Source organism: Barbatula barbatula (assembly GCF_947034865.1).
Source record: "Barbatula barbatula genome assembly, chromosome: 21".
Taxonomy (NCBI): Eukaryota; Metazoa; Chordata; class Actinopteri; order Cypriniformes; family Nemacheilidae; genus Barbatula; species Barbatula barbatula.
The window spans coordinates 5,316,456-5,334,771 of record NC_136784.1 but is presented as its reverse complement, the minus strand read 5'-3'; the positions used below and the strand labels follow the sequence as shown (position 1 = coordinate 5,334,771).

The 18,316-nt window shown below is 38.8% G+C and overlaps 1 protein-coding gene across 2 annotated transcripts in view; it reads left to right on the top strand.

Annotated features, from left to right (window-relative positions):
- The window catches only part of atp9b (ATPase phospholipid transporting 9B), a 33,714-nt gene that overhangs the window by 3,923 nt on the left and 11,475 nt on the right, over positions 1-18,316 (top strand). For both annotated transcript variants that reach the window (XM_079484215.1, XM_079484214.1), the window contains exons 3-15: positions 1,188-1,338; positions 1,988-2,101; positions 2,585-2,693; positions 3,363-3,421; positions 4,394-4,445; positions 5,245-5,339; positions 6,348-6,428; positions 8,609-8,684; positions 9,775-9,851; positions 13,401-13,561; positions 13,670-13,812; positions 14,809-14,921; positions 16,250-16,504. In XM_079484215.1, coding sequence (XP_079340341.1) covers positions 1,188-1,338; positions 1,988-2,101; positions 2,585-2,693; positions 3,363-3,421; positions 4,394-4,445; positions 5,245-5,339; positions 6,348-6,428; positions 8,609-8,684; positions 9,775-9,851; positions 13,401-13,561; positions 13,670-13,812; positions 14,809-14,921; positions 16,250-16,504 — 1,486 coding nt within the window. The remainder of the gene's footprint in view (positions 1-1,187; positions 1,339-1,987; positions 2,102-2,584; positions 2,694-3,362; positions 3,422-4,393; positions 4,446-5,244; positions 5,340-6,347; positions 6,429-8,608; positions 8,685-9,774; positions 9,852-13,400; positions 13,562-13,669; positions 13,813-14,808; positions 14,922-16,249; positions 16,505-18,316) is intronic.

The window sequence follows — 18,316 nt, the reverse complement described above, 5'->3', positions numbered from 1 at the left end:
GGCTCGCATGGAATCTGAGCATGCAGAATTCTATTGCTTATTCCGCCTTTGTTATTTCATTATCCCATTTTGGAAGAGCAATACTACTTTTGTACTTTTATAGTTACTTAAAACTTACTGCAATTTTGAACTTCCGCCATCTCTGTTTAAAACAAAATAATCGCAGGTTTCTTTATGTAGGTGAAAATTATGACAAACTGGCATTGTCCGCAAAATCTGATCCGACAGCTCAAATTCTAAATAATTATAAAGTGAAAATGGTTTACGTTTACTTAAGGTATGAAGACAGTTTTTACTTTCTTATTCAAAGGATTTCAGCTTTGATTCCTTGTTTATTGGTGTGCACAAAATAACAGTACACTTGTAGGTATACAAAATTTGGAGTACAGTTGGTTGCAAACAAAAATTTTTATTGACTTGATTAGTTTTTTCCAGGTTTAAATCCACACCAATGCTTGCCTATACAGTGCAAACAATGTGAAACAAATTGCACAGTCGGAATTTAGTCACATAATGCCACCAGACCATGTAAACGCATTTCCGTTACTTTCACATTGTTAAAGAAGGAAGCAATGTTACAGAGAAGATTTCTCTTGAGCAACGTAGGGTTAAGTGGCTTGCTTGCTGAAGGGCACAATACTGATAGCTATTAGTAAAAATCGTTCCTTGTGGGTTTCAAACCTGCAACCATTTGGTTATTAGCCTAGAATGTTAACCACCAGGCTTAGACCACCCCAAACTCATCCGTGCATTCTGTACTTTCGCGGGGGTTTCGTAAAACACCTTCTCTCTCCTTTTATTGTGTTCCGTTGTACTTTTATTTCTTAGTGGAAGTGCTTTGTTCAGTCTGCCCAAAGTTCTAGGGAAACTAGGATGGCCTCTCTGTACCGTCACTTGCATTCATGTTGCCTCGACGCCTGCGGAGAAACCCTAAAAGGCCTAGCGTTCGTCTTTTAAATGATGAATAAGAAGATAATTATAAAATAACCAGTTTTCAAAATTAGTAAAAGCTCCAAATTAGGAGCAATGATCAGCCGTATTTGTTAAGTGCTTGGCCAGGGTTATGTTAATTAAAGCCATTACCGGAGTCCAGGCCTAAACTGCGCCTGTAGTGCTGCGTCCTCCTTTCTTGTGAATCTGTCTAATCACTGGATGATCTCTTTCCTCCCGTGCTCTCTGTCACGCAGCTGTTGCGAATGTCTGGTTCACACATGTCGCAGGAAGAAGGAGCTAAAGGCTCGGACAGTCTGGCTTGGACATCCCGAGAAATGTGAAGAAAAGTACCCCAAAAATGCCATCAAGAACCAGAAATACAACATCGTCACTTTTGTGCCAGGGGTAAGGCCATTTTAAAAACTCTGTTGCATGTTGTTTTGTTTTTAGCATGTTTTGATATTACTATTATATTTATTTTGTTGTTGTTTTAGCTGCATTTTATTTATGTTATTTATATCATATAGATTTAAATTTAATGCTAGACATCTGCTTTCTATTAAAAGTGTAGAAAAGCCGTTTTGATGTCGATTTTCCATCGCGGTTTGTGCCTGCGTTTATCTCTCGCCGGGCTTTTTAAAGTGAAATCTCTACCCTGAGTGCTCGCAGCAGATTTGCTCGGTAATCAGGTTAATGTGTAACTAGCTGTGAAGTAACAGCAATCTAACGTATCTTTTTCCACTGAGTGTGTAAGCGATCTACTGTATTATGACTGCTGGCAATGTCTTATTCAGAGGAACGCGCCTTGTGAATGTGCACTTGGCAAAGTATTTGCAGCTTGTACGATGAATTATGTATAAACCAATCAGGTGCACTACTGTGTTTGCATGCCACATGTATCAGCAGACTGTGATAAAACAGATATAGAAGCTTTTCTTATCGTTTTAAAAACACCACCTCCAAAACCACGTTTTTGAATCATGTGAAGCATTCATCAGATGTTACATCAGAGTCTCCTTGAGAGAATATTCATTTCAGTGCTTGTTTCTTTTAGGTTCTCTACCAGCAATTTAAGTTCTTCCTCAACCTGTATTTTCTGGTGGTGGCTTGTTCTCAGTTTGTCCCATCGTTGAAAATCGGATATTTGTATACCTACTGGGCCCCGCTGGTAAGTATAGCTAACCGGGTGAAGTTAGTCATTCAAACCGCAGCATACAGTGGCCCCAAAAAGTATTTGGACACACCATACTTAACAAATTGTCAAACCAAATACCATTTATTTTAATGATAGTACAAATGCACTTCGTAAGCAAAACATTTCCCCAAAGTTTATGTTGCAAATCATAATAAGCAGTTGAGATACACTTTCTGGTTGTCAAACTTAGTGGAACATGTTCATAGTTGATGTGATGGATACGTCTCTGCTAGGACACCTTGGTAAACGTACATCCTCTAAAAAAATTATCTAAAGTCATTGCACATATGGATGTGAATGTTGTCTCTCTGAAAAATTTAACTGGTGTTTTGTTATCGATTCAGTAAAATTCATCCAAATACTGTTCGGGACAACTGCATGTAAACCTTGTTTTCAGCGCTTTGAGTTTTTCATTCATACGTTACTTTGGTTGTTTCTTTTGTTGTTGTTGATCAGGCTTTTGTGTTGTCCGTCACCATGGTGAGAGAAGCAGTTGACGAAGTTCGGCGATGCAGGAGAGATAAAGAGATGAACTCGCAGCTGTACAGTAAACTTACAATGAGAGGTGACCACAGTGATGACAGGAGCTCTGATACCAGACACAAGTTTAGCTGGACGTGTTTATTACAATCTAGGTTTTGTTTAAAAATTACAGGTTTGATAAAGTTGGTCGAGTGAGCGGTGTGTGTTGTGTGCATAGTTGTTGTCTAGACTACTTATAAGAACATAAAAAGATACAATTGTTTTTGTATTATTTTTGGTCCTAGTTTTTGTATTTGTGTTATTTCAAAGTTTGTTATTTGTTCTAAAATGTGGAAAATGGTAATAATAAACAATGAGCACATTAGATGTGTCCAAACATAGGACTGGTAGTGTAAATGTTGTGTCATATGGCCATACTACTGTATGATAGGATTCCTGTAGGGCTCTATTCCACCTTTGGAGTTCATGAGAAAGATGTAATGTTAAAAATAAATGATATTGTGTTTTTCGAGCAGCCTCGGTTATTTTAGTTTCAAACAGTTAGTGTCTTTTTATGCGGTTGCTCAAGCGTAGATCTGTGCAGCACGAACAGTTTTTCCCACGTGACAACACAATAGTCCTTTAAATTAAGGTTTCTTGTAAAATTATACATTTATCAATGTAAAGGTATTATAAAACGTCTGCATCTAAGATCTCAATCATTGACCAGACACATTTTTTAATTGAAATTATTTGTCCATCTGCTTTTCAGGGAAGGTTCAAGTCAAGAGCTCAGACATACAGGTCGGAGATTTAATCATTGTTGAAAAGGTTTGTTGTGTCTTTTTTAATCTCTCCCCCTCCTTTGTTGTTGAAGGTATCAGCATAAACGTGCTGCTATGTGATCCGTCGCATGAAATCCTGTCATTCTTTCAGTGGGACATTGTGTCTGTCTCTCTATCGCTGTCTGTGGTTCACTTTAATTGCTTGCTAGGGAAACGACCTTGTTCAATTATTCAACAGAACGCGAAAATAGGACTATTGTTACAGTGCAGAGTCACTAACATCATATATACCATATATTGTTGCAAGTTCAGCATAGCTAATTTATTAATATCTCAAAAGCTTATGAGCAGTAGTTTCATGGGGAAAAGACATCGGCTCTGTACTTAAACTCAGTGAGGTGCGGCGCTGTTTAGGTTCCTTGTAGACGCAAGGTAACATTTTCACCGAAATTAAACCTCAGTGAAGTGATTTTAAAAGAAAGCAATTCTGATTTAACGGCCAGGTTAAGAAATGGTGTACCCCACTAAGATTCTCCAAACAGTTATTGTCAAATGCAGAGGGAAAACTTTTATGAAACTAAAGCAGCCCTTTTTCATTAAAAATTAAAAGAGAAATCACTCCTCAAGCTGTCTTATGGCATTAAAGATGAAAAAGAGCGCTGCGATGATTCTTTTTAAATGGTTTCTAGGGAAAAGAGAACAGCATACGGGTTTAGGCCAAAATGAGAGGTACATTTTTTTTATTCTACGCTGCCCTGTTAACAAATTGTGCTCCTAACAAAATACACAACAAAACTAACCATTTATCAGAATTTCATTTGAAAGCATAATTCAATAGTCTAAAGGTACATAGGAAATGTTGTTGTTTCAATAAATTTGCAATCCACGTTAACCTGTTTTGAACCCATTGGATCTGATGGCTGATCTTGCTACTGGGTTTTAAAACATGGTTAGTTTTTCTTACTTTGAATGGCGTGGACATCGTATGTTAACCGCCGTCTAATGATTTGTGTTATAGAATCAGAGAATTCCTGCTGATATGATTTTCCTGAGAACTTCTGAGAAGACCGGTGAGTTTCAGCTCTTGCTTTTAGACCCCTTGATCATTTCTGCTGAATGTCATGTTATTTCAGTGTTCTACAACAACTGGCGGCTCTGGGAAGCCCAAAGAACACATTCTATATTCACATTCATTTTAAAATAGCTATTCATATAACAATAAATATTTCATATGTATAATCATTCCTCGAAAAATGTATTTACTACATCTCACTCTGTGCCTTTTTCTACATGAACTTGCAAATAAAGTTATTTTTGTAGATTTTGTGCGGTGAAGAAAAGAACAGAAGATTATAATTATTAAAAAACCCAGGCAAAATGATATTTTCAACAAAAATCTAAGCGAAAAAATTTGCTTTTATTTATTAAAAAGTTCCCAAAGTTTCCTTCAAAACTATAATTAGTTAATATATAATAATTAATTACTATAATTATTTTTCTTATTAAAATAATAACACCTTAATTCTTTAGATTTTAGATCAATATGATTTTTTTAAATCAGTTTTTTAAATGTTTTGTGAAACACACACATACAATATATACTTCTTAAACACTGTGACCTTTCTGTCCACTGTCTGCTGTTATATCAGTCTTGCTTCAGATCAATATGAACACTATGTTGATCATTCTGAGTTCTTTAATGCAAGGGGCCAATGCTTTGACCCACCAGAGACGTTATCGTTGTTTAAATAAAGAGTAAAATCAATTACATCAGCACATCACTAGATATTGAGTCTGGTCATATGTGATGAAAAATAACTAGACATTTATTCTGATTTATATCAATTCTGTAATATGCTTTGCTTCCAGGGTCATGTTTTATTAGAACAGATCAGCTGGATGGAGAGACGGACTGGAAACTGAGAATCACTGTTCCTTGCACTCAGAGACTTTCTGCTTTAGGGGTAAGAACACAAATGCTTACACATTTTTTGCAGGTATTCATACTAACTTTGTTCTCTGAAAAGGTTGGATTTTTAATGTTATCAAAAAAACGTGTCCGCGCATCACATACAATTTTGTTCTAAAGATGTTATTTTGATTTAAAATCCCGAGGGTCTTGTTTCTCACTTGCCATGAACAGCCATTTAACCAATCCTATAAAATGTTCTCGCTCAAAATAATAAATGATATATGTCATATAACAAAGGGATCATCAAGGAAGCATGATTTGAACTGTCAAAGACATTGACAGCATCCCAAATCAAATTTCAGCTGCTCGTGTTCTCAGATGAGGCGGTAACTTTACCCCGGCAGGCAGTGAGTGATGTGTCCACATTCAGACTCTCTCAGGATGATGGTAGCGAGGCTCATGTTTGATATCACTGTGTATCTGATTTACTGGCCGGAGGGTTTGTTTCACAAGGGCCTGTAATTTTACCCCGAGAGACAACTGGAATCCGCCGAACGGCCTGTCTCCCAGTGGCATAGGCGTGGAGATGACACTCACCCAAGCGCGGGTTCACGTTTGTATTTGTCTTTCCGAAACCACTTAATGTGATCACAGAATTAAAATTTCAGCGAGTCGTCGAATGATCGCCATAGTAAAGCAGCGGGCGGATCGGGTACCCGGTGGGCTTGACTGTCAGATGGTAAAACATGCCTGTTTTTCATACACCCGGACACGTCATCAAATGCAAAAGTCATTATAATTTGTAAGCAGCCTGTCAAAGTTTTGTTTCGTTTTAATTACTTTTGTTTTGTCTGCAATATCTGTTCTGTTTGAAATGCAGCCTTGTGGCAGGATGTCAGAAGGGGCTTATTTTCATGAGAATCTGTGATTGTTAGTCAGTTTGAGTCCTGCCATAATACTTGCACGAACAAGAGGTTGGGTTTGGGTCCGGCCCAGAACTTTGTTCGCCTGACATTTCTGTTGTTGATTTAATGTTGACCTTTTCATTTGTTATCTGCAGGATCTCTTTTCCATCAGCGCTTACGTTTATGCCCAGAAGCCCCAACTGGACATTCACAGTTTTGAAGGAAACTTCACAAGGGTAAGAGAAACTGCCGTTAATGAAAGTATTTTTACGAGGCTTCTTTTAGCGTGTGACGTGACGTCACAACCTCAATTTATACCCGCTGTTAGATTTTTGTAGAGGTATTTAATGTTGTGCCGTTGCCCAGCGAACGAAACCTAACCTTTTTTTTTATTGCACATTAAAATAACATGGATTCTCAAAGTATGTCCGTTCACATGACTATGAGTCGAAGTGTCTCTGGAATGCAAAACCGGCCGCATTCCTTACAACGGCGATGACATCACGGGTAGTTAGGCTCACCCTCGCCCCATTGGCTGGACGGAGTTCCTTATTAACAGCAGATTAGCGCGGTACCGGGGAAAGTGAGAGGGAGAAAAGGAAAAAAGAGACCCCCCACATGAAGCCTGCCTTTGTTTGAAGTCTTTGCTCTTGGCCACACAGCACGCAGGGGCAGAAGATCACTTCCTGTGCTGAGTCACCCTCCTGAGCCCGCTTTCACAGATCTGCAGCTACAGCGACTCGCTTCCACATGCCGTTTCCCACAGTCCTTTACTGTCGCACCTCACTGCCACACAAGCTTTTTTTACAGCATCTCCGATGGAGCACCTGTTCAACATTATTATGTCATCTCTTCAGTTTGACATAGAGATTGTTTCATTCTCTTCTGTGATTTGATCAGATTATTTGGAATTGATTGAAACGATCAAAGCTTAAGTGTCCTACAAACAAGTCTCTAGCAGAACATCTGTTTATTAGTAAATGATGGAGAAAGCCCCTGTACGGGTCATTTATTTATAAATCAAATCCAGATGATAAGTGTAACAGAAGCAATGTGATTTCTACTCTTATGTATGGTGGAATCGATGGCATGACCTATTAACCTTTATATCTTCTGTCGTCTTTGGGAACCAATTTATCATGAGAAGCTATATTTTACCACTGCTCTTTGGGACGTCCTTATTTGGAAAAACAAACCAAAAATGTATCTAAAGTTTTTTATTCTAAAAAATGTTTTTTTGCCATAGAATACAGTGTAGAGAGACAGGAAATGATGCGACGAAAGAGGGGGATACAGGAGCCAGTAAAGGACCAAATACCTGAATTCAAACTGTCCACTGGACCACCGGCACCGACAAAATGCTAAATCTTTTATCTGAGTCTCTAGCATTTATAATTCAAAAGAGTGGAAGTTTATGCTGAGTTCTCTTTTATTCATAATAATATTTATAAGCGTGTTTGTTTGTATGCACATGCATGAGGAAGAAAGCCTCTTTGTAGATGCAGATTAAGACTGTGATGTGCTGATTCCATTAACTTAAATTGAATGCATGATGCAGACCAAACTTTCTCAGTCTTGGATTTATGTTTCCTTTTGCATAACACGTTGGAAGACGCATTTTGAATGATGCATTTTCATCTTGGCTTTATTAACCATTTCCAGCTATAAAATGTATATTTATAAACCAACTTGCAAAAATGTTAAACTCAATTGTCATAAATGTTCATCCTTTTCTTTAACCACCACTTCTTTCTTGACTAAATTAAGCCTGCTTATTACTGATCAAAGGTTGTTTTTGATAGAGTCACTCTTTAAATTTGAGATAATAACGGTTGGCATTGCCACATCTGCCGGCCAGATAGGGACAAATGACAAGAGCAAGTGGGCTGTACTGAATGCCTATGTCTCTTCAGCCGCGATGTGTGTGGCCCTCTTTCTCAGTGTATATTATGCCCAACCGACAGCAGATAATAGATATCTTATTCTCTCATCTGCAACATGTTATGCTGTAAAAGACATTTAGAGATTTCATTTCTGCACTTCTCCCTGATTTATGAAATTCTGCTCAACGCAGAGCGTGCAAGCTTTTATTATGATGTTCAGCAAGCCGCTTGTTTCGTAAACAGGGCAAATCAAGTCAAACCGATTTCGCTGTTCCGTCTAAATGGACTGTGTCACTTAACCGGGCATTAGTGTAATTCAATCTTTCGGCTAATTCCCTACTTACCGTTTGTTGTGATGAAAGTTCATCGATTCATTTATTTGTGCTGGGGCTTTTGTCATTTTTATTGACCCGGTTTTTAAAGGCCATAATTGATAACCGCATTTTCCTGCGCTAGATAACCGTGCAGTCAAAACAGATTAAGATGTATAAAACATGTCCCGCTTGCTGATTCACACTTTTTTCTTTTCCCAGGAGGACTGCGATCCTCCCATCCACGAGAGCTTGAGCATCGAGAACACTCTGTGGGCCAGCACCGTGGTGGCATCCGGTGAGCATTTCTTCCACAACATTTTTGCCTCTCCTGAATGTATACTAGAAATGAAAGATCAAGGTCTGAAATATTCATCGCAGGTCAAATATCTTTCGAGTTTATTGTGTTGCCGAAGAGTGTGCCGTTGATAGCGGGGCGTTCTGCCAGCATCACTCAAGACCCCCTTCGCGCTCCCATTTGTTTGTCACTTGAGCCCGCCAGACTCATCTTTTACTATTCAAACAATCTCACAAGCAGAGAAATATGAGGAGCCGTTAATGGGAAGCCAAAGTGTCTGGCTTTTTGCAGTCCCGTCCCTGCGGTGTCGATGAAAGTTTTCCCCAAAGAACAGGTCCGAGATCAGTTTTGCTGCTACGCTTACAGCGACATCTCCTAGGGGTTTGTTGTTTAAAACCTGACCCCGATCCAACAATAATAGCAGGTCCTTTTCTTCAAGCTGCGCGCGTTTGTGCCAGCGATCGGCCCTTCATTGATCTGTGGTTTCCCCGTCTCGGTTCTCCAGGGGTTTTTAAGGCTTCTTCTCATTGCTTGACTCGTTGTGACCTTCAGCAGAAGAAAGTCCTTCTTCATCTCCCCGCAAAACCCAGTCTAGTGACGTCATCCCGTCCAGACAGAGCAGACCCAACACTAAACACCGTGGGGCGGTAACAGATATTCCCAGTAGTCCAAGCCCATAAAATACCCCCCTGAGAGCAGCCTGGGTTTCGTTCTTTTTTAGACACAAAAGAATGTGTCAACTTTAAAGAAATTGAAAATGATTTAAGCTTTGTGATTTCAGTTGTGTTTTTCCAAAGTTGAACTTTAGACCCTGGAGCTTTCTCATTTGGCCGTGCGTCCACACACTCCATCAGTAATTAGTTTACTTTAACCCATCAGCCCATTACCAAAGCAACACCATTGATCTGACTATAATAGGCCTCATTGTAACGGTTTATTTCTGTGTGTGCTGCATATTGAATCATTTGTCTCAGTCTGTACTGCATCCGTTAACTGCAAAACACACTTTTTGAGCTAATTGTTCATTAGAGCAGTCAGACACACACGGCCTGTTTGTTTGTTATTCATCCCATTTTATTCTTTACTTCAGGTACTGTCATAGGTGTAGTGATATACACCGGAAAAGAGACCAGAAGTGTGCTTAATACTTCGCAGTCTAAAAACAAGGTGGGTACTTTTCCTCCCTAAGGAAAAATAAAATATTTGGGTAAATTATGAGGGTAAATCTAACAAAGCCAAGAAATGTCTTCCATATTTAAGAATGTTAATAATTTAATAAATATTTCATAAATGGAACATAAACATTTAGGACCATTCAAGTATTACATTTTTTAAATATACTTATTTCTATTACTGTTATATACTTGGGCTTGAAATCAGTCCTATTATTGGGATATATATTTTTTCTTTTTTATAGTAACAGTGTAATATAATATTTAGCATTGAAATGAACATACATTTATATATAAATGCTATTTATAAACAATTACAACATTTTTCCTTATTTAAGGGTAACTAGAATTTATAAAGAAACAAATTTGGGTAAAAAATTGCTATAAAATAATTCAAAATGTTTATGGTGCAAAATTTATTAATCACCCTTATACGCAAAATAGGATATTTTTAGAAGTGTCAATTGAGGCCAAAGGTGTTTGGTTGTCAGCTTTTTTTTTTATCTTAAATTCTTTGAATTTTCCCTTATTATTTATTTCTCTTTCATTTAAAGTTGAATGTAACCTGGACATTTTCCTGACAGTTTTTGTGAGATTCACCCATGATCAGTGGCAAAATGTGACATTTGTGTTGTCAATATACTTAGAATTTTGCCCAGGGGGTGTTTTTAACCTTTCAATAAAGACTTTAGGAGTACAGAATAAAAACTGTGAGCCGTTGAGGTGGTTTTCAATTCTGATTGTAGTGACGAAGTTAGACCTGTCGATGTGAAAGGTCAACCCCAGAGAGATTAATCTAGTGGGAAATTAACCAAGCAAGCACTTATGTGACATTTGTGGCAGAGCTTTAATCCTACAGAATTCCCTTTAATGATTACATACAGTGGATGTCGATGCTGTAAAAGTAAACAAAAACGCCAAATCCCATTACACTCATTACCCCTCCTCTAGCTGACCCCGCTGTCTTTGAGATCTTTCTTTTTATAGCTTGCCCTGTTTTGAGAATTGTAGTATGTTTATGTCCTAATTGTGTATTAAGTGTTTGTTCATCTTTTTCCTTTAACACTAGAATTTAATATGCATCATTTCCTTTAGAAACTGGTGAGCATCTATGTTTCTGGTGTCACGCTATGCTATCATAATAGATTTACCTGCGAGCTGTGACGTTGAAGACTCACTTGTATGAGATTTGATTGTTCTTGCACGGCCTTGAATGTTTTTCGCCTTATTATTCATTAGTAAAAAATGTATATATTGCTAAACCGATTATTGGAACAGTATTCATCATTTTAAGTCATCTGCAAAGAATGTCTGTTCTAACGAATATTTTAGCTCCCCCTAGTGTCAGAATAACTAATAAATAATATGTGCATCATTTTTGTTCATTTTTAGTCAAAACATCATCAAATAAATAATATCAGTTTCGAATAGAAAAAAAAACCTATCGGTAGAACGCTGTGATGGGTTTCAGACCCTGTCATGGATGCGTGATATCAGCGGTGCTCATAGATCCACCACGTGTGAGAGTGGAATTCAATATCTCAAGGAGATGATGTCAGAGGTGCCAATACGGAGAACGAGATGGGGCGGGAAAGTCAATACGACTCGGCGAAAGTCACAGAGAACGTTTTCGCCTCTTATAATCTGTTGTGACATTCCGTGCACGAAGCTCTGAGCTCTCACTAGAAGCTGCTGACAGCACATGAGCTATCACTTTACAACGTGTGCCTGCGTGTGTCTGTCATTGCAGTAATATGGAGCGATCTTTGCTTCTGCGCGTACGGAGTGTGTGGGCCGGTCTCTTACGTGAACACTTACTCTGAGAAGAAAATCTTGTTGTTGCTTCCGATTATCTTAAAATCGTATTTTCTTTTACTTATTATATTTTGCTACTTTGCTTAAACGTTGAGAATCAGGTAAAACAAAACCTTATTAATGCACGTCAAGACCTTCGTGAGACTCATCTGAGGTCTTGCGAGTTCCATTTAGCCGTATTGCATATCCAGTTTCTAGAGCAGCGGTATAATGCCATATTGTTGTAACAGCCTCAGTATACTTGATGGATTTCAACCAATGAATATTCATTATGCAGGCACAAAGTCGTCATCAAATTTCACACACAAAACATACAGGCAGGTTGAATCATTCCTTTCACTTTAAACGAGGCCCGGATGAATAGAGTAAAATATGCGCTCTCGATTCATTGATAGCATCTTCAGCTTGAGGTAATTGAGTCGCCTTTTCCTCTCGGCTCGAATGAATAACGACTTCACCCGATCCCCGGCCAGCTTTGCAAAATTTAGCCTCCGCATTGTTTTGCCCCCATAAAGGGGGATTCCTCCCTTTCAGCTGCTCTGTCTTAATTTTTCTTCATTTTAATCCTTCCATTCCCTCCTTTTTCCTCACTAGCTGAAGCATGAAGTTCAGAGTGGGGCAGCAGGCCATCGGTGGGGTTTAAAACTTCAGCTGATAAATCAGACAGCAGATTTTCCCTTCCAGTGTCTCCTAGTGTCTCCCAGTTTGCACAGGGACGGGGGGGCTGGTGGGCAGTGGGGGATTAATTTTCCTCCAAATTTTTTTCGTCTTTTCTGTTCAATTTGTCCCCCTCCTCCCGCGTCCCTTTCACGCAGATTCTTCTTGTCGGGGGACGGTGTTATGTGTTGCTGTTTTTATTAGCGCGCTGCCGAGATGAAAGGCCTCAGTGTTTTCGCGCGGGCCGCGCCGTCGGCCCTCGCCAGAGGGAAACAAGACAAACTTCTTTTTCGACATCATTTTCCCACATATTCCATTGGCTGAGGGACATACTTGAGAGAAATCTCGAGATCTTTTGTCAGGGGCCCGTTTTCTATGAAGAGGCGTTCTGCTTTTATTTTTCCGGTTTTGCCTCCTGTGCTTTTCAGGGTGAGACGACAACAGCAGTGGGTTTCTTGGTTAAATGCCTCTCATGTCTTTTCTCGTCCATATACATTATTAGCATGAGAAAAGCCTGCGGTCTGGATCAGGCATGAGAGGGCGGGGGGCATTGATCTATGCTGGCTCATGGGCAGGTTGTTTTATTTTTCATAACATTTCACATGAGAAGAACCCTCAGCTTGAGACTCTTGTACTCAGAGGGGAAATCGCATGCCGTGGTTGAGTTTTACCCAATGAATCATTAAATTATTTAAAAGTATCAAAAATGCCAAACGCCCCCTAAAAACACAGTTTGTATGGAAATAATATTCTATACATATAAAAAAAGTTCGAGTATATTTATTAGACAAAGTAGTAAAATACATTTATTTGTTAAGGATAACCACAAAAAAGTTAAATAAACTTATTTCCATTTTGGTCCTTCATGACATAATCCTGGAGTATGTTTTGCATGCATTTTGTTTATTATTACACATAAATATTTACATTTTCACGACCTACATTGAGTGTAAAGCATCAAATGAAAATCAATCCAGAATTGGAAGAAGTGTCAAAATATCTCAGAAGTCTCTATTCATTAGATTCTTCACTCATACGTTGGTTTATTTCTTTTTCTCTCTCCTCTCTGAAGGTGGGGCTGCTGGACCTGGAGTTAAACCGCCTGACGAAAGCTCTGTTCCTTGCTCAGGTGGTTCTGTCTGTTGTTATGATCGCCCTGCAGGGATTTCTAGGTCCTTGGTTTCGTAACCTCTTCCGTTTCGTGGTTCTGTTCTCGTACATCATCCCCATCAGGTGAATTTTCTCCATTGACGTGTGGATCATTGTAAAATAAAATGTTGATTTTGATTCATCAGAGCTTATATTAACTTGATCAAAACATTTTGTTTTATGTGTGTGTAGTCTGAGAGTAAATCTGGACATGGGGAAGTCAGCATATGGATGGATGATAATGAAGGATGAGAATATTCCTGGTACTGTGGTCCGAACAAGCACCATACCAGAGGAGCTTGGACGAGTGGTATACCTTCTCACAGACAAAACAGGTTCTTTTTTAGATGTCACATGACCAAGTGTTGTATTATTGAGGCCAAATCACAGCCATAACACATGAAGTATTTTTTATTGTGGTACAAAACTCAATGTGATATCAAAACGGCTAAGCTTCCTAGTTTAGTTCTGGTTATATATCAGCACTCTTTGAATGCCGTTTGTCCAATCAAATTTAACTCTTATACTCAATTAAAAGGTTAATGAAAAGCGCTTGAATTTTTTATAAAGTAATTTATTAAATTATATCTTATTATATTTAGCATTTTATTTTTATCAAAAAAAAGTCCCAGTGAAATAAAAAATAACTATTCTTCATGAAATATTGCGCCGTTTATTGTAAATAGTTAATCAATGGGGCTCATTCTCTTTTTAAAAATCGCGTGCCCTCGTAATCTTTAGTTAAAATTTGAAGAAGCACTTCCGTCCTGTATTGACTATCCATCCTATCCATATGACCTATGCTAGACTGCTTGAGTTGAGCATCCGTTAGCTCCTCCCCTTCAACTGTCAGACTGCTGCCAGTTCCATTTCAAAATGCAACGGCTGTTTTATACATCCAATCAAATCGCAGCGAAAGATGTAAACCACGCCAACTATTTTTCTCCTTCAAAATCTCAGAAAAAAAATCACTCGGAAACACGTCAAAATAAAGTAGTAAAAACGATCATAAGTTCCATTTCACAGGGACTTTAGGACCCCCAGAGTACCACAAATATGTCCAGAAATATTAATAAAAATAATTGTTTACCCTAAAATAGAAGTTGTGCGGAACACAAGAGATGTGAGAAAGTTGTTTTGTGTCCATACTATGGAAATCATGGTGTCCAATATTGTTGGCTTACCAGCATTCTTTCACATATATCTTCGTTTGTGTTCTGCAGAAGAAAGGTTTGAAATGACATGAGGCTAAATAAATGAGCCATCCTTATAAATATTTATAATATTAACAGATATAAAGGCTTTCATTTCAGTGTGACTCTTTTCTCTAGGCACTCTAACGCAGAATGAAATGATCTTCAAACGCCTCCATCTCGGTACTGTCTCGTACGGAATGGACACCATGGATGAAATCCAGAGTCACATCATACAGTCCTATGCTCAGGTTTGTTTGACATCTGTCTCTTTACACATTACACTTTCATTATCCTTATCTCGAATGTAAAGGCCGTTCCTCTCCCAAACCTTTCTCTGTGTGGTCTGTATTCAGTCACTCTGTACAATTCTGTAAAATGGATGGCATATGTACGTTCTCTAGGAAAACCAATTATATAGCCACAGTAGCAATTGATTTTGATGCTTCATGGTCCTTCATTAGAGAGTGATGGGCAGGTTTGAAATGTACCCGTGATATGAGCGATCATAGCCTCATAATCTCCCCCCGCAGGACGTGTCCAACAAGATGTGTGAAATCGAGTTTGACAGGAATCAATAAACATAATGTAATTTACAGCTTAACATGCTTTCATGTGCGCCAGGCGGTTATAGCTCCGATTCTCTCTGGAGGATTATGCGTATGAAAACGTTGGTATTAAAAACAGCTGTTGGTTCATAGTGGTGAAACCTTGTAGTTGCATGCAATCCAGGGTGTATCGTGCTAGGACATTTAAGTAAGTTAAACTTTTTTAGTAAGTTAGTCTTTATTTATCTGTGTTTGACTGGAGGCTGTCTGCAGGCATCTTCCTGTCAGCGGAGCTCTGAGCAACCTCTGCCAAACACACACACACAAATTCACGGCACCTCTTACTGTATAAAAAATGTATAAATATCAAAAAGTGGGATTGAGACACCATAGTGTATCAGGCACTGCTAGAATGTTTTTGTTCCAGTGTGTCCTGGCTGAGACCTCGCAGGACAACAGCTGGATGGTTGAAGTGAATATCTGCCTACACTTTTTGACCCCGTTCCTCTTTTACTACACACTTTGTCACTAGGTTCTGACATAATTTGGCTTATTTATGAATGTGTTTTCTAAATTTTTTTAATGTAGTGGGGGAAAAGACGGCTCGTTGGAAAGTGTTTGTTTATTATTGGTGACTTAAAGGGATAGTTTAGATACTTTCATTCATTCGCCTTCATGTCATTTCATGTCTTTCTTATGCAGAACAGAAAAGAAGATATTTTGAAGAACAGTGGTAGCCAAACAAAATTGGCCCCCATTGACTTCCATTGCAAGGACACAAACCCACAGAGACATTTCTCAAAATATATTTTTTGGCGTTCAACAGAGGTTAGAAAGTCATACAGGTTTTGAGGGTAAATAAATGATTTTATTTTTAGCTGAACCGTCCCTTTAGCTGAACCATACACTTGGTATGTGCTTTCTATGACACATCTAAACTTTGAAGTGCACGCTCTCCCATTTGAGAAGCTCAATGAATATTACAATTAAAATATTGACCAACACTTTTGCGTCATGTGGCGTCTCTTCAGGTGAGCACGACACAATCCAACAGCAGTAGCGAGAGCTCCACACCCTCCCGTAAGCCTCAGCCACCTGCGCCGAAGGTCCGGAAGAGCGTGAGCAGTCGGACCAACGAAGCAGTGAAAGCCATTGCTCTCTGCCACAACGTCACGCCGGTGTACGAGTCCCGTGCTAACGGTGCCGGCTCTGAGCCAGAGAGCACCGAGGCCGACCAGGACTTCAGCGACGACAACCGAACTTATCAAGCCTCTAGTCCTGATGAGGTAAGAGATGTCCTAAATTTAGTCATTGCACCTTGTCAAATTCAATACATTTTTCTATTAATTAATAGGAAATTATAATTAAGGGAGTGAAAAGGGACTTTTGGCACAGTTGTGGAAACGAACCTGCGTGTCCCAAATGAGCACCATGACTCAACCTTTGAGGAGCACATGTGCTAACCACTGCAACCCGTGGTTCGGCATAATCTTTTGTATTTAGTAACCTCTCTTTACCTCTATATCATTGAATTTGACAATTTTCTGCAATTTTCTGCCTGAGCGATTCAGTAAAAGCAGGACGGCCTTTTATTTATTTTTTTATTTAGAAATCTGATTGCATTGACACTATCCTCCTCATTCCTCTAAAGGTGTAATCCTATATATCGCTGCTTTAGTATTTATGACTCCCCCACTTTAGCCTTGAATTTACTGCCTTATTGGATGGTAATATAGACTCTGTGTTAGTAGAGAAATCTGAGAGGGCTCAATAAATATCAGAGGCAGAGGGTGCAGGGGTAGGTCACACATCAGGAAGGACTCGGTCATCATTTGTGTTGAGAGATCGTAGATATTTATAGATCCGTTGTAGAGAAACAATATTTTGAATGAGTTGTTGGTAAGGAAAGCGCTAAATAAATACCAGAAGCGGCATTGAGAGTGAACGTATGTCACGTTGGCAGCAGTGGTCTTCCGATAGATGGAAGGATATCTTATCGTATACCTTATCAGAGGACCAAAAAGTTGTTTCGGGCTTGACATATTAAATACTTCACCCAAAAATGATTGATTTTCAGATATTTCCGTTTATGATGCTTTTTGTCAGGTTAGAGCTTGACCGCACAGGGGGACCAATTGACTTTTTTATGTAGGGTTCCCATAATATCACATTTTCAGTTCACAGTTATTGTGGGGAAAATGATTTATAATGGTGATATAATAATATATAATAAAAGACTTAAAATCATTTGGAAACATCATTATTTGATTCTGGATTATTTACAGTATTCTCACTGTAGTATTAATGGAATATCAGTAATCATGGTTATTACTATTACGACTACACGGTATATTGTGACACCCCTACTCCCATGGTATAAAAATGTATCTCTGTCATCCTCAGCAACTACAGATTGTCATGAGAATTAATGATCATTTTTGTGTGAATCACTTCATGTGGATATTTCTGTACAGTCTTTCCTGTTCGGTCACCGTATAATACGATTGCATAACTAATTCAGCCTAATCGTTTTTCAAGCATGAATTGTTTCCAAGAAAACGTGTTGCTCATTAAATAAATTCCGAATGTCCAGGTATTATTTTTCTTTAGAGCCTTCTGTAAACGTAGATATCTTTTGAGAGTGATAAAAGAAAAACGAAATCTGTCCATCTCCCTCTTTAGTGGAATTGCCTGTCCTCTCTTCTCCCTTGATGTGTCTACTTATTTATTTTCTTTAATGCCCTGGTCTTATCTCTCCAACGTCTTCACTCTGGGATTGATCAATATTTAATTTTCTCAGAGAGACTAGCGGTTAACACAAGTCCTTCTCCGCGTGTCACTCTCATCAAGGGCTGTGTCGGTGTCTCATCCTTGCAGCCTTTTCTCCCGTTAAAATGACGGACGCACATCACCGATGTCCCGAAGCGAGCCGAGTTCAAAGATGAAATAACCCCTTGCCTTTCTGCACACTCGCTTTAACTCATTTGTGACCTTTGACCCCACAGTGTCAAGGGTCAGGGGTTTATCATGACCTTTAATGATCGGATAGGCTTGTGAGCAAGAGTGTTTTTCATGTCCGATAATGAAGTTTTACTTAT